This window comes from Lissotriton helveticus, chromosome 6 (genome assembly GCF_964261635.1).
Source record: "Lissotriton helveticus chromosome 6, aLisHel1.1, whole genome shotgun sequence".
Classification (NCBI taxonomy): domain Eukaryota; kingdom Metazoa; phylum Chordata; class Amphibia; order Caudata; family Salamandridae; genus Lissotriton; species Lissotriton helveticus.
This window is the reverse complement of record NC_136067.1, coordinates 1,281,452,503-1,281,468,974: the sequence shown is the minus strand read 5'-3', so window position 1 is coordinate 1,281,468,974 and position 16,472 is coordinate 1,281,452,503. Positions and strand designations below refer to the sequence as shown.

Below are 16,472 nucleotides of genomic sequence, written 5' to 3'. Positions count from 1 at the left end.
ACCGGGCCTACTGTCCCCTCTGACTTACTCAGGTGCGCATCCCCACCCAGGGCCCCGTTGTTTTCAGCAGCATGTCTTTCAAATTACGATCCTTTTTTGCTCTTGCTGTTGTCATCTTAAAAGCTGATAGGATTCCTCAGTGTCTTCCGCTCCGGTGCCCAAGGGAGCCACATTCTTAGCTCTAGGGATCACAGATTGAGGGCCTATATCACCTGCTAGGTCCCCGGTCCCAGACCAAATTGTTGCTTCAGAGAGGCCTTTGCTATTCATGAGAACGTGCTTGTTACCCTTTCTTCAGCTGTGTGTACTGCCTACGTAGATCTACTTTCCACGGAGCTCGATGGAACCCCCCTCACCCTCCCCCGCAACAGTCCAGATATGGGTCAGAGGGCGCCACTTCGGTCTAGAGACTCAGGTACCCGTAACGGAGGGCAAGAAGGAGGCCCCCACTCATATTTGCCACTTGCACGAAAGGGGCTGCCACTCCGGGCCCCATTCCTCCTCCCAAGCTCTTCACCTGCCAGCACAGCCTCAAAGTCCCAGGGGGCACACTCTAAACCAGGGGAGTGACGTCAAGGGGCCTCTGTCAATAACGCAGCAGCAAAAGTTCTTCGTCCCCCTTAACTTATCCCCTGTGGGTTGCTAGTGTTCTAATGAAGTCAGTAAGAGTGGAGGGTATTTCTTCTGGGGGCCTGTCCTCCCCTCACCAAGCAGTTCGAAGCCCCCGTGCACTGCAGCTAGTTTCCCCACCTGGATCTGCTGTGCTGTTCTGGAACCCGACACAATTCCTCACCTGGGCTTCTACCTGAGTGAAGGCTCTCCTACTTTGTTGCTGAGCCTCTTGTGGGGTTGCACTGGCTCACGCAGGGCCTCTATATCTTCTCGAGCCCCTCCCCGGGCTCCGTCGCCGGCTGGGGTCGTAGTCGGGCCTCTGCTTCCCGCTCCGCAGCTGCCTCCTCTCCGCGATGTCTCAGAGTCCGCAGGGTACCACAGGGCCGGCCTAAGGCATGTGCAAGCTGTGCACCTGCACAGGGCCGCCAAACCCCAGGGGCCGCCACGCCAATATATATCCTTAGATACATATTTGCGTGGCGGCCCCTGGCAGGGATTTGGCGGCCTCGGGCCCCCTACCTACACTCCCTGCTCAGGGCCTCCGTGAGCCTAGAGCCGGCCCTGGGTACCACGCCGCAGCCCGGCCGAGTCGCGACTCCTCTGGCCTCGGCTCGTGCGTGTCAACGCCCAGCTACACCGAGGACCAAAGCATCTAGGATCAATAACGGGGGGCGCCAAGCAGAGAGGCCCCACTGGCAATGCCGCTCCACTCCGGCGTCGATGCTATCTCTCGGGTCGCTTCACTGCGGGGCAGCAGGACTGGCCAGCACCCCGCCTCCAACACCCATCTCCATAGGCCTCTTATTTATTTTTTAATTTTATTTTAAAAATTTGTAAAGCGCGGCTGTCACCATTGCAGGCATCCTGGTCGCTAACTTCGCGCGACCACCTCTCGATACAGCGGGGATCAGGAGAGCTCTGCTGTCTTCGCTCCTCTGTCCGCCCCTCAGGTGAGGCTCGTTGCGCGGTTTAGGCTATTTTATTTGCAGTAAGACCCAGCTGTGGGGAGCAGAGAGATACTAAAGCACGTCTCTCCCGTCTGCCATCTTGGTCACACCCTTATTAAAAATCTTTGTGAATTAAATCTCTGTATTTGTTGGATGAATGCTTGTTTCTGTATTTTTTTGTATTCTTTTGCAGTTCAAATCATCAAAAATGCTTAGGTCAGGGTCCCCGGCTTCCAGTAATGACTCAGAGGTGGCCCCCAAGATTCCAATAATAATACAATGTGTGTTCCCGGGTTCCAGTAATGACTGAGTGTCTGTCCACAGAAGTCAGAAGGTCAAGAACCACTGCTGTATACTATGTAGAAGCACCAGCTCCTGGGTGAAGAATAGGGCTAGGGTGGACCTGCCATCTGCATTGGACCTTAGGCTGCACTTTGCTGCCTGGGCAACGACTGTTGTCGCTTCAGTGCAACATTCATCAAGCTTGTTTGTGGACTCAGGAGAAAACTAGACCTGGTGAAAGTTAAATTATGAAACCGTAATTTCAAGACTTTCACTTTACACATGATCCTCAAAATTCCTGAAATTACTCCATTATGCCTGCCGCAACGCGTAATTATGCAGTACTTACTGTAAAGTTTTACTGGGAATGCTCAGAAATAGCGAGAATGGCCAGAACACGAGTAGCTATTGTTCACAGCACTTGTATTTTTGCATTTTATTTAGCACAATAAGCATCCTTGTGTCATAAATTGACAATAGGAAGCATTTCACGGTAAAATATAGTGCTAAATTACAGGTTTGCATTTCACATGTGTGGTATTTTTCTGAATTTTGCCAACATTTTCCATAATCACATGAAAGCAAATTTCGCACAACCCTTAAAAAAAACCTGTGTTCAAGACCGTACCCTCGCCTAAACCCATGGAAATGAGCAGTGATTCATCTTTCGCAGCTAGAGACCGAGCAGGTAGAGTTATGGGATTTTTAAATGAGGTTAGGTTAAAATGCAAACCTAATGAATTTTGGATAAAGACATATATGAAAGCACTGGTTTCAGCATTCACCTGTTTGTTGTGGAAAGAGGGGTAGATGTCAGACTCCCTATCCTGGTCTCACTCCTACCCAGCTTTTTGGGAATTGCAGGCATGTGAAGGTAAGATCCGAATGCCGGCCATGACAGTTCTCATCCAGTTATGAAGGATGTAGAGGAAAGGCTAAAAATAGTGAAATCACCATGATGAAAATTGTTTCTAATTACACCTTCTATCACAACCAATAGGAGATCCGTGTTTATTAACTCAAAACGGTAGGGAAGTGGGACAAGGGGGGGTAGATACAGCCGTGGAGGTAAGAGCGGTTAGGTGGTGGGACAGGATTTCGACAGTTGTTAACAAGGGAAAATTATTTATTCAATTTTCCCTCGTGGACGTCAGTCGAATACCCCCTAACCCGGCCCCAGCGCTCTTACCTGCACAGGCCGCGATGGTTAGATAGCAAAAGGAAAGGAAGAGTAGGATAAAGAGCATTAAAGGACCTTTCACATTAAACTAAGTATTCATAAATGATTGGTTATATCATGTCAGTAACCTGAGTGTTTAGTTGCAACTATTACATGTCACTGTACTAAAAATTCATATTGATATATGAAATGGCACTACACACAACCGTTGGTGGAAACAAACACAATTGTTTTAGATAAAACATAAAGTTTTCGGCAAACTTTAGTCACAGTAGGCATAATCTAGTTTAGTAAATTGAGACAACGAGGCATGTGGATATTTTTCAACGACCTGTCCTATTTAAATCCTAGCCAGGGCCGGACTGACTGTAACGGGCATCTGGTGTTTGCCCGGGAGGCTGGTATAGTGGGGCCGATTTTGGAGCGGTGGGGGCCGGTATTGCAGCAATTATGCAATATTGGCCCCCAGTAACAAAAGCAGCATTGCTGAAGGCCGGATTTATTTAAAACTAGCATTGCCTCATGTCTACCCCGCCCCAACCAGGGGGTGGGTGCCGGTCCGACAAAATTGCCAGGGCTGCTTTGGGTTTCCAGCCAGGCCCTGATACTAACACTGTCTGGTACATTCTTTCATACAGGTACCCACATCAAAAACACTGTCAACGAGCATTTTAGCTCATGAAGGTGTACAAGACAGGATAAGTGCTAAGATCCTTTGTGTTTGAGTGGTTTTTATTTTTTTCATCATTAAAACTTAATACAAACAGAAACTCACCCTCTACCCTCTCTTCCCCAGGTTGGGCCCATTGGGCGAGACCTTTCCAGGGTTTACTGCTGAGCAGAGCTCTGAGGTGACTCAGGATGATTCGACTTGGAAAGTGTCTCTTGGAATTATTTGATTTGCTGTCAGTGTTCTTGAACCGGTTAGTGATCTGGCACCCTTGCCAAAGATATCCAGTAGTACACTCCAGTGAGTGCCAAACTCATTCTCTCTACTTGCTGCCTCAAATCTATTTTCTCCATTCCCAGCTCCAACCATTGTCTGCGATATCAGTCCAACTCCATTCTACAGTCCATGAAACTCTATCTCTCCAGAAGAGTTTGTTTGACCATGAGTAATAAGCAATGGACCAGGCTTTTTTACCCTTGCTATCTTCTTCCTCTTTTCCGCATCCAATCAAGCAACGTCCCCTGTGCTGTGGGGAGTACCTGAATCCCTGTTGTATGGCGCATGTCTCTCAACGTTAAACCAAATATCTTTAATCTTAGGGCTGTGGCAGAGAAATGGTCATCTCCCTTGCTCCACCCTATCCTACACTTATTTGTCCTCTGAGTGCTAAAGGAGTATAGTCTAGCAGAGCTTCGGTGCCATCTAGAAAGGACTTTCAGGTTTGCTTCGGTTAGTGTTATTCATCCTTTTTGGGTGTACCCTACGAGATCGGCCCATTAATTATCATTTAGAATAAGGCCCACCTTCTTCTTCCATGCCTACTGAACAGCTCCATTTGGGATGGGCTTCTGCCATACATAATACAGAGTATAGTTTGGTTATTAGGTGTGTTTCTGGATCTGAAGTTTGTAGTAGTTTCTCAAAAGATGTCAGTTCTCTTGAGGCCCCTTCTGCACAGATGTATGCATGGCCAAGCGGCAAAGGTGAGTGTGCCCAAAACACTCAGTAGTATTACGCCAAAATAATTTTTTATTTGTTTGACTTATTTAATGTTGTCTTTTTGAATGAGATCACCTAGCTTCAGGCACCTTTATGCTTTTCATGCTTGGAACGCTTACCCTTTATTTAGGGGCTGAAAGTCCGAGTTCCCAATTAAGGCGGTGAAAGGGAAACAGAAGTTTGTTAAACCACCTTGAAATTTGTTCCTCACTCCAAATCACGAGTATCACCTCCATCACTTTGGATGTGTTTAGACATCAGCGCATTTTGGTTCTCTTGATCCATGGAATCTCCAGTAGGTGTCTTCCAGCAACATATAGTGTATGAAGCACCATTGCTTTCCGTTGATGCCCTACCATTCTCACATGCAATGTTGCTGTGTCCCTCTGTAGGTGAGGTCTGGGATACCCATTCCTCCTGTTTCCTGAGGGAGGTAGAGCGGTTTGAGTGCTATCCTTATTGTCTTCCCATTTCCCAAATCTATTGAATGTTGTGTAATGCTGCTCTACGTATCAGGATCAGAAGGGCCTGAAAAACGGATCGTTTTTTTTGTAGTATCATCATTTGTATGGATATTTAACAATATTAATAATAATAACGTATTGATAGTTAAATTAAAACCCTTCTAAGATCGTCCTTTATTTTGTCATTCTGAGATTCCTTTTTTGGTTATCTCTTACAACAAAGTCCCCTATTGTATTATCCTGTTTGTGTTGATCATGTTCTATTACCATTTTATTTATTCGCTCAGCTATCAGAATGCGTGGATCCGCTGTTTAAGTTGCTGATGCATCTTCGTTTGAGAATCTGGCTGTTGTAGCAGTGGATGATTTGTGTTGTTTTACTTTGTACACTAAGGGCACATTAGATGTTAATTTGTCAAATTTCAGATGAGATGTTGGTTCATCGGAGGGTGTATTGATTGAGCAATAATTAGGCGCCTCTTCTCTATTATTTACCGTTATGGTTTGTGCGGTGCCCTTTCTAATTCGATCTTGTCCTAGGTCATGTTGATGGTGAATTTCAGCAGAAACTTACAACCTCCTTTGTTTGTGTTGATTTTGTTCATTTTGTCTCAGGTATGTGAAGCAATTTAATTTCAATTTGGGGTCTATGGCTGAGCTCGAAATGGACTGTAAATGTGTTAATTATTTGGGTGTAGGGGCATACACTGGGCCAGTGGAGAAGTGTGGCTCAATGGTTAGAGCAGCAGACCCTGATGCAGAGGTCTAGCCCGGGACCAGTGTTCAATTCCCTGACTCGGTGGGTCTTGGGTTCAAAATTCCACGGACCTGATAATTCTCGCCTCGGTGCCTATTCCAATCATGGAGTCCCACTCTGCAACTCTGGGCAATAGCTTGCTTAATCTCCACAACGGCCCCCACAACGCTAAGGATGCCTGGCCTCCACCTTGGGGGTGCCCAGGAGTGGACACCTCACAGAGAAAGCCAGGATGGGTTCCACAGCGGTATTCGTACAAGCGCCTTGAGACCTTTGTGGGTGAGTAGTGCGCTATACAAGCATCAATTTACATTTTAGTGGTTTGCCTGCCTTTGTAAATGAAGTATCAAAAATTTAAGCTTTGCATTTTCATATCAATTGTTCCCAAGAAATGCTCTGCCTTTACTCTCGTGGTTGGATGTTTTTCGAAAATGTGTGTTAGTTGTGATGGAGCCGATGTGATTGTATTATGAGCTGCTGGCAGTACACATCAATTTGTAGATTCATTTTTTATTCCGTCTTCTTCTATGGTGTAGATTTCATCCTCATGGGATGCAGAAAGTATGGTACCCTGGATTCTAGGAGGTCTTCAACCGTTATTTGATAAATGATTGGGTTCATATTCTGATTGAGTAGCAGGTTCTGATCGTTTTTTGCCATTTTATCTCTGACTAGTAGAGGCGTTTGATATTTTTCATTTGGAGATTGAAAGGTTACCAACAACTAGTTGCGCAGGGGCAGGAGATCTTGATTGTTTAATGTTATAAAGTGCTGCAGCCATAGCAGGAGTTTTATTATGGCAGCAAGACTGAGATTATCCTATTTGGTAGAGCTGAGCAATTCTGGGCGCAAGATTGGTGGCCCCCGGAGTTAGGTACTTGTCCTTCTCCCAAGTTAGCAGCACGTAACCAAGGCATTACCATCGACAATTCTTTGTCCATGAAAACCCATGTTAACCAGGTTTTAGGCGTCTGCAATTGGATTAGGCGTAATCTCCGTAAAATCTTTAAGTGGTTACCCATCGAAGAGAGGAAAACTTTGGTGCAGGGTCTTGTTATTAGCCGTCTTGATTATGGCAACGCTTTGTTTACGGCACTCAATGAGGACCTGCTTTCCAAGCTCCAGATTCTTCAAAATACCGCAGCCAGACTTAGTCTTAATCTTCCCCCCAGATCTCCTTCCGCCCCGAATCTTAAAACCCTTCACTGTCTCCCGGTGCGACAAAGAGGCCATTTTAAAATCTTAAGTCTTACACACAAGACAATGTATGATACCGGCCCAGGCTACCTAGCAAAAAAACTGCAATCGTATGTCCCTGGAAGATCTTTAAGGTCTGGTACTAAATCATACCTTGTTCAGCCGCGTATTCGAACATCCCGTAATGGTGGCCGTTCATTTTCTTAACTTGCCCCCATGCTTTGGAACAAACTACCATCAGACCTTTCATCCATATCTGATCATAAATGCTTTTGTAGAAAGCTGAAAACCTGTTTTTTTTCCCAATAAGTTTCGCTTTAGGTATCAGGCTACTGTCTGTTTTACTGTAATTTTGCTGCTAGCGCCTTGAGACCTCCTGGTGAATTGTGCGCTTTATAAGAATATCTGACATTGACATGACATTAGAGCATGTGGAACGAGCCATGCATGACCTTTTTGTTGTGTTTATATAGACTAATAAAGGCTAATACACTGGTCTGTTTGGGTAATTTTTAGCAGGTTTGCTGCATTTCCTAGTGAGTTTGCAATTCATCCGGTTCTTTTAGATGACTCCAGGCACTGCACTGTGCCTCACTGAGCAACACAGCCCTTTAAATACAGGAAAGAACTAAACTGAAAGACATTTGAGTTCCTTTCATTCGATCGTTTTACAATTTTGTAGGACATTCCATTTTTAAGTTTGCTGCGCACGTAGCTCCAGTAGCAGCATCAGTCAGTTGAGGTGTAGGATGACACTTCTATTCACTGCAGGTACACTATCCACTGCTCTACTACCCTACCACTGCAATTCGCACCCATTCAACGCCATCCGGAGCACTTCTTACTGCATTGGGTTGATGCTGCCACCTGTTGGCTTCTTATCGGGGGCGGAAGCTTTCCCCCTACAATGGTGGCAGGAGCAAGAGCAGGTCTCAGCGATAGGTAGGTAGCGGTGGATGTAAAGGCATGAGCACCCCTGTCCGTTTCTGCTACAGGAAGGGAACTGGAGAGCATAAATTGTCCCTCCATGGGGATTAGCGCCTTGCTACAACTAGTGGCTGGTGCTGGGATAAGAATGTTTTGGACTGTGCTAATAAGCGTTGCTAGTTTGGTGGCCAGTAGTTGCAAGTTATTGTGGGGTGTGGCTGGCATTGGATTGGAATCACTTGGTACCTTATGGCCTGTGCAGCCAGGAGCAGCATTCAGTCGAGTCACCTGTTGGAGCAAAGGGCTCCTCTACAAGTACGCTGAGAGCCTGGCTTTGTCCTGCTCTGCTCTGCCTATAGAACCACATGCCCTCCACCAAACACTGCTCACTAGCACCTGGATGGGACAGGGATTGAAACACGAGTGGATGCAGCACGGACGCCCAGGGGCTGAAATGTTATGACAGCGGGCTGGAGGGGGCAGCAGGGTCCTGAAGTCGATTGCCCTTCTCGATTAACTTAATGGACTCACCGAGTTTGCTGCTTGTTGGGGCCGTCAGCCCTAGGGACAGCAAGGTCTTGCGGCCCATGAAATCAGGGCTCATGCGGTGTTGCAGCTATAGCGCCGGGGAAGCCAAAGGAGCCATTGAGATTGTTGGGCCACTGCTGTCTGCCACCGACACAGTCTGCTGACTCTTGCGATTTTTATGGATGATGATTGGGTGAGCTATGATATATTTAGATTATGCCATCCATCCACACTCTCTAAGTTGATCGGGGTGTAAATGGTGGCGTATGGTCCTTCACAAGCAGTTGTGGTTTTTACATCCAGCTATTTAACAGATTTTGTTGACCATTGGAGCCTTCTCCTCACTTCTTGAGTTCCGCAAGAAGTTGAAGGCCTGGCTCTTTGTTATAGGCATCTTGGGAAGGCATCTTGGGAACCTCACACTTACACACCTGCCCAAGTGCCTGATACCACCTCGGGTGATTAGTACGCTATACAAATCAATATAACATAACATTGTAACGAGGTGAGTGCTAGTAGCACACATCATGTGTTTGATGTAACCACGATCCCTATTGACTCAGACTTTGACACATTTATTTTAAAGCCCAAAACTTTGCTGACCACATCTAGCCCTAACATCAGCGATGGGACTATTCGGATATAGAGGCCAGGACACTATGAAAATTGTAAGTTTAAAATGATCTGAGCCGATGTTCATGCGTGTTGAGTCCTCGTTCATGTAAATAGCAAATAGGAGTGGGGGGTAATGGAAATGTGAAAGGAAAGGCTGAAGGATGATGTTGTTGTTTTTTTGTTGCAACAAACAGCAAAATGGAAATACCTGTAACTGAGCTCCATGCATTCAGCAGTTAGGAAAGCAAAAATGAAGCACATTTATTTGTAATTCTGAAGTGTGCTTCAAACAGATTTGAATAGGATCAAAACAAATTAAGACATGTTATTTGTCTCACAATTATTTGTTGAATTTTCTACATAAAAATACACCATGCGGTACAACATATACAACCAATTACACTTACAAAATGTTGGGTTGTGTATCTAAAAAGTATGAGGAGTACTGTTTGACAGTGCTTGTTGTAGTAAGCACAATTCATTAAGAATTCTGTAACTACTGTTAATCCAACAGAAATTCAACTTGTACCAGCAGGTATAGTGTATATACAACAGTGTCTCCTCCGATAAGGCGGGGGAACGTCGCCTCACTGCTCTGCGAGCAGTTAAAAAAAAAAAATTTATGATAATAACGCAATATTATTATCATTTAATTTTTGTGATCATGCTTATGGGCGGGGTGGGCGTGGCTGGGCTGGGCTGGTCAGAGTAGGGGCCAGGAGGAGGAGTGGTGAGTACACTTTAAGTGGGCATGGTGTTAGACGGCCGGCCAAGCTGTCATGCGCAGTTTGCACGAGCAAAGTACAGTTACAGGCAACGGCGGACGCAGTGACCGCACTCCCCTGCTGTGTAGCCACACTTCACTTAACGGATGGTGCACCACTCCATGTCTTGGGCTCATGCGCAGTTTGCACGTTCTCCACTGGCTGTATTGCATAGCCTGGGTAGAGAGCGGGCACAGGCTCATAGTCCCCGTCAGAGGACAGAACCACAGCGCTCAGGCCAATCACTACACTCCTGTCATGCTGGTGACAGCTGTGTCGTGATTGGCTGTAGGAGCCTGTGTGTTTCCTGTTTTCTGCATGCCGATGACCAAAGAGGACTGGGACACAGCGGCCAGCCTGCAGATAAGTGATTTTTTTTTCCCCACCCCAGTTAAGCAACAGCCGCCACTTGTGCTGATACAGGGTGCATCATTTGTATCCTCAGTTAGATAATATGATATGACATTAGTTGGTTATCTTTGTTATTGGTGAAATGATGCATTCAGCGGCCCATGGGTCAGTGCTCTGAGTCCCGCCGTATGCTGAGAATTTAGATCGAAAGTCAGAGTCAGCTGGTGTGTGCACCGGCATGCAAGAAGTCCCACTCTCCTGCAAGCCCAGACCCAAATCTTAGAACTACAAATTGAAGCGGAGAAAGACTTCATGAATGTTTCTGACCACACATCATCATATTGAAAGCAGAAATAGTAGTGGCAAACCCGATAGTTAGTACAAGGCGTGATGGTGATCCAGTAATTTGGACTGGATCCCTGCCTTAGTCGGAAACCTGTGAATCTCATGAAGCATGGTTTAGATATGTTCCTATTATTCACAGCGAACATGTAGGGATTTGTCAATTGAAGAAATTCAAATAGCACTTTTTTGTGATGTATTTATTGCATGTGTTTTCACATTATTTGCTTATTGTTGCAACCAGGCGTTTTCTAGTGGCAATATCTCTAAAAATATTAATGTGTTGTAATCAGCAGGAAAATGCAGCCATCAGGTTGGGTCCCGTTTCTCCCATTAACAGCAATGAAAGAAAGCTCATTACTGCTGCACCATTGCCTCCTCTTCCTCGTTCTCTGGGGCTAAAGAGGCAGCAGCTTCTAGGCCCCCAGCTCTGCTGGCTCCTGCACATTTGCACATTAGAGATACAGGTTTGCATGGCTGCACACAGACCTGCCTCAGGGAACCACCCCTTCTGTATTGAGTTGCATCTTCAAAAACACAAACTTTTTTTTTATTCACTTTCAAACATGCCTGTGTTTCTATATTTGCCTGGCTAATCTGACTGTTGCCTTCCTTCACAGATTGTCCTTGCTATGCCGTATGACACCCCTGTTCCAGGATACAAAAACAATACAGTCAACACAATGAGGCTGTGGTCTGCAAAGGCGCCCAATGATTTCAACCTTCAGGAGTGTAAGTTGTGTTTCTAGTGTTTTTTTCGTCATCGTCCCCATTTGCTTGGCACGAGAGAGTGATTTCCTTTCGATAAGGCGGGGAAAATCATGTCCTAGTCTCAAAGCCAGTTTGCCACTTTGCTGTGAGGCAGATTATATTTCTTGAGATTTACATCTCCTCAATTGCATTGTAACATTTTTCTTCATGGTCGCCTTGTCGTATTGATTGTATTTTTGTTTACATTTCTATGTTGTTTTTCCTTCAGAGTACAGGTATCACATTTGAATTAAATCATATATTGTGAGGAAAAAAGACATTTTATACAGTACTAAACGTGCTTGTGTGTGTCCGAGCATTTATTACCTTACAAATGCACAAAAAATAATTTCCAAAGAAAGTGGATATTCATCGTTCCCTTCCTGAATGGCCTGTGTCCATAAGACAAACACCATCGTTAAACAAGCATAGGAAAAGCCAACAGCTCTGGCCTAGGGAATCCTGCTGTGTCTTTATTATTGTTATGCAAAGTTGTAAAATAGACATTATTGTATATTTCTGTATATAAAATAATGCCTATTCATATGTTAGTAGAAAACAGTAAAATGGTACTCCCAAAAGGTGGTGTGCATATGTTTGGAAAGATACAGCTTATAAAATGTCTCTTCACAAAAATAAACTAAAAACATCATGAACAGAAAGCATAGATGCCACTGAAGTGGACTACTTTTTAGGTGGTTGTGCATATGTGCACAAGCATAAATACCACCTTTAGGAGAGCCGGCCACTTAAGTGGCCTTACTCATGGCCTCGAGCTTTATATGGGATGGTGGGTGGAAGCAACATGTGACTGACACCTGAACAGACCAGAGGATGAAGAGAGGTAACCAAAAGCCCCGAAAGTATACCTACATGTACTTATTTTTATTATGATTTGTTGGATAACCTTGGCTTACTGAAACAGCTAAAGCTACCTATAAGTCACACCTAAAAAACACAAGGTTTATGCATGCTTCTACCACTGGAATGAAATAATAAGGAATCATAAGTAATATTGCAGTGTCTTCCACTACCCTTAGTTTGTCTAAGAAAGATCTATATGCCCTCTGTGCGGGCCTATGGCGCCCTTGTAAATAAGCTGCAGTTTCACGAGTTCCCACAGCCAAGCTTCTCTTTGCAACTGGGATATCAAGCAGTGCTTACCTTCAATGACCAGCGTCAAGAAATATCCGAACTCAAAAATGTTATGATTTGCACGCAATAGATTTTTGTTAATAGTAGACACCATTACAATGTTCTAGTCAAGCTAAGCAACTAAGATGGTACTTTTGCCGCCCTTGTTTCCTTGACCCTTACCCCTTGTGATACCCTGATTACATGCAAGAGGCATGGAGTAATTCCAACTCTCTCCAGCTAGCCTTCCAGTAATACTTTCTTGGCCTCTATCTTTTGAGCAACTTTTTATTGACATACGTACAGAAAATGCACAGCAAAGCAAATCCAGAAAGACAGTGGCACCATCTCTGCTTTTAAAACATTTCCCCACTGTTTTGCCTTCACGATTCTGTCTTACAATAACCATTGTTTTTTTAATGTCAGTCCCTATAAACCCTAGTCCAAATTATGAAAGAGCAGAATACATACCTCCTTACAGTACACTTCATCATAATGCTGGAATAATCCACTTACACTCTTATAAACTAGATATACCTCTAATCACATGTTGACTGTGTCTTTGACCCTGCATAGAGCTCCACTGCATCTCAACCAGGTCTCTGCTACATATAGAGCACATACCCCCATAGATTTATTTGTTAGTCGGCCCTCTTTTCTATTGTGGCTTGTTTTGCCCTGTTCACTTTTTTGGGATTAGAATATGTTGTCATGCCTATATTTTGGAACTCCCATCTTTAATTCAGATTTCTCCACAGTCATGTGTAGCCCATCTGTGAGAAGTTAGCCTGGTATACGGTGTCCACTAATTAGAGTGGGCACCTTGCACCAGTCCAAACAACCCTGATGGTGATTTAAGAGGTCTAAGATAACCTTAGAAAGCTATCCAAGTGGTAGCTGTGGAGAGCAGCCTTCAGGCTTAGTCTTGAAGGAATGTTAAGCAGCTTGTTTTACCAGAATGCAATCTTATAGTATTGGTTAAATGAAAGGAGGATCACATAGTAGTTATAAAAATATGTATTTATTAATATAACACTCTCTAGTACAACAGAGTATCTCCTACATGGAGATAATCACAAAGCACACAATACTTAAGCACAGAAATAACAGTATATATCATTAATACACAGTGGGCCCCAGGTGGGGACTAAACCATATACTAAAATAGTGGTATAAGAACCACTATGACGAGAGGACTGAGAATCGCTGGGACTCCAAGGAACCACCCAAAGGGAGTTAGTAGGGACCCCACGGATGACGGGTGCAGTGTGGAAACACAGCTGTGTGCTCCGTACAGTTCTATGTGAAAGTCGCGGTTGAAGTCTTAGAGTTTAAGGACCCTTCCCAGTGGACTTTGAAGAAACCCCATGGAAGACAGAAGGTTAGAGAGCCACCCCACCCATGGATACTGAGGTACCCAAGTTACTTATCCCAGGTAAGCCGGGTGCATAGGTCTGAAGTGTCGTCGGAAACCGCTGTCATACTCAATGGAGGACTTTGAAGAAGAGCCGCTGCTGGAAGGAAGAAAAGTGTCAGTTGGAATCCAAAGGTAGATTCTTGTCGAAGAGTACCTGAAAGCAGAGGGGACAGAACCTGGGCCACTTCAGTAGATGAATGCCTACTGATGTAGGAAGGTTCAGGTTGGTTGATGAAGTTCTTGACTCTGCAGCTACGGGGTCCAGGAGACGTTTTGGATGACCAGGAGCTGGATACGAGCTGTCCCACAAAGGATGTCGAGTGCTGAGGGGGTCGGTGTCCGGCGAGAGCACCAACAAGCCTTGGCAACAACAACCCATGCAGAAAGTCAAGGATGTGTACGGTTTGGGCCAGCAAGGTCCAGAAGAGTCACCAAACACAGGGGAGTCAGGGGAAGCCTGGAGCAACCAGAGGAGCCCAAGAAAAGCAAAGTTGACCCTCAAATGGACCCACAGGCCTGAGGCACAGGAGTCGCAAGAGGACCTCGAGTGATTTCACCAAACAACAGCCCACGTAGCACTCCATGTGATGAGGTCGAAGATCTTGGTAAGAAATAGTGCCAGAGGTTGGGGCTACTTGGAGCCCAATTCACTTGTTCAGGAAACGCCAACAAGCATATGCACTTGCAAATGTAAGGGGTGCACAGGGGTTCAGATATTGCAACCCCACAAGGGATTCTGACCTCAAACTTGATGAGAGGGCAGCTCGGACCTCGAGGGACGTAGAAACCCACCTCCTGTGTTGCTGAAGCTTTCGGAGTCCATAGGAGCTCAGGATCAGCATACCGGACTGCAGTATTTTGGTGCCTGCGATTGCAGGGGAGTGACTCCTTCACTCCAAGGGAGACATCTTTGGTTGTCCTTGATGCTCCATAGGTACTGCACGGAGTCTGTATGGTTTACGGGCACAGACGATGCTTCGGACTGAGAGGGAGCCGAAGTCGGGCCCAAATGAAATCCAGCGAAGTCCAGAGTGTCCAGACAGTCGAAGCTCAGTGGTTTCTGGTTCAGAATCTTGTCCACGTCGAATCTAGGGTCCTACAGCCAAGTAAGGCCTTTTGTACCCACGGGAGAGGGTTGGACAGATTCAGGGGACCCTCCCAGGAGAGGTTCTGGACAGTGGGGAGATTACTCCCATGTCCTTTGTCTACTTTCACGCCAGAGCAGGAGCCAATGGCTCCCAGGATTGGATTGAACTGGACTATGCACAGGGACACCAAATGTGCCCCTCATGATGACTTTCGGTCGCTGGTAAGTGCACCCACCCAGCCCTAATGCACTAAATCCTGCCTGGGAGGTGGTCACACCTCTCTGTGACAAGATGCCTATTGTTCTGCCTTCCCCTGCTCGAGCTTGGCTCAGCAGCAGGAGGGCAGAAATGTGTCAACTAACCCATTTCATTGTGGGTTACAGGGTGGTGAAATTCACACTCCTTCCACATTGCAGTAATATAACTTGACATAACGTTTGTACCAATGTCAGTTAAGACCTCAATAGGGAAACCCACTCTGGAAAAGATTCCCAAGGGGGCTCTGGCCACCACTGGGGCTGTGGTGGTTCTAAGGGGTATTGCTTCTGGATACCTAGTGGCATGATCCACCACCACTAGTATGTAACTGTGTCCAGATGCTGTAGGAGGGTTCATGGGACCAATGATCTCAATCCCAACCCTCTGAAAGGGGACCCTCACGACTGATAGTGGTATGAGGGGGCCTTTTTTGTATCACCTGATCTACCACTGGCTTGACAGGTGTTACAGGAGCGACAAAACTCATTTGTGTCCTCAGACATGTGAGGCCAGTGAAAGTGAGGGACAAGCCTGTCCCAAGTCTTACTTTGGCCTACGTGTCCTGCTAAGGGAATATTATGTTCAAATGTGAGTAGGAAGCCCCCTAAACATCAGAGGAATGACCAACCTCCAGGTGGCACCAGGCTTAGGGTTTCTACCCTCTGAGTAAAGAAGTCCCTCATCCCACTAGATCTTGTGGGATCCACTGACACTCCCAGCAGCCTCAGCAGCAGCTTGCTGCCTGAGGGGCAGGTTTGCTGCCTCAAACTCAATTCTGCCCTGGTAGGGTCCCCAGTCCCAAATAACTCAACCTGGTCAGGTTCAAGTTCCTCTGAGACAGTTCTTTTACAGGGACTGGGATCATCTCCCTCAAGAGACTGACCCTCACTCTGAGTCTGGGGGGGAAGACTCAGCCTTACTCCGCCAGCTCCTTCTCTTGGAAGGCCCTTGGTCCATTGTTCCAGGATCCAGGGCCTGTTCAGTGTTTTTCAGTTTAGCCTGTGACCTGGTTACAGCAAACAGAGCTGCATTGCTGCATGAGTTTTAAGTTCCACTTCAGCCCAGGCTGAAGTCTCCAAATCATTTCCCAACAAACATTCTACTGGTAGGTCTGAGCTAACCACAACTTTCTTAGGGCCAGTTACCCCATCCCAGCTGAAATTTACAACTGCCATGTAATGGTCAGTCCT

At 45.8% G+C, this 16,472-nt stretch overlaps 1 protein-coding gene across 1 annotated transcript in view; it reads left to right on the top strand.

The window, feature by feature from the left end:
* PYGB (glycogen phosphorylase B) overlaps positions 1-16,472 on the top strand; it is a 689,075-nt gene that overhangs the window by 286,382 nt on the left and 386,221 nt on the right. The window contains exon 6 of the mRNA XM_078649032.1: positions 11,256-11,367. Coding sequence (XP_078505158.1) covers positions 11,256-11,367 — 112 coding nt within the window. The remainder of the gene's footprint in view (positions 1-11,255; positions 11,368-16,472) is intronic.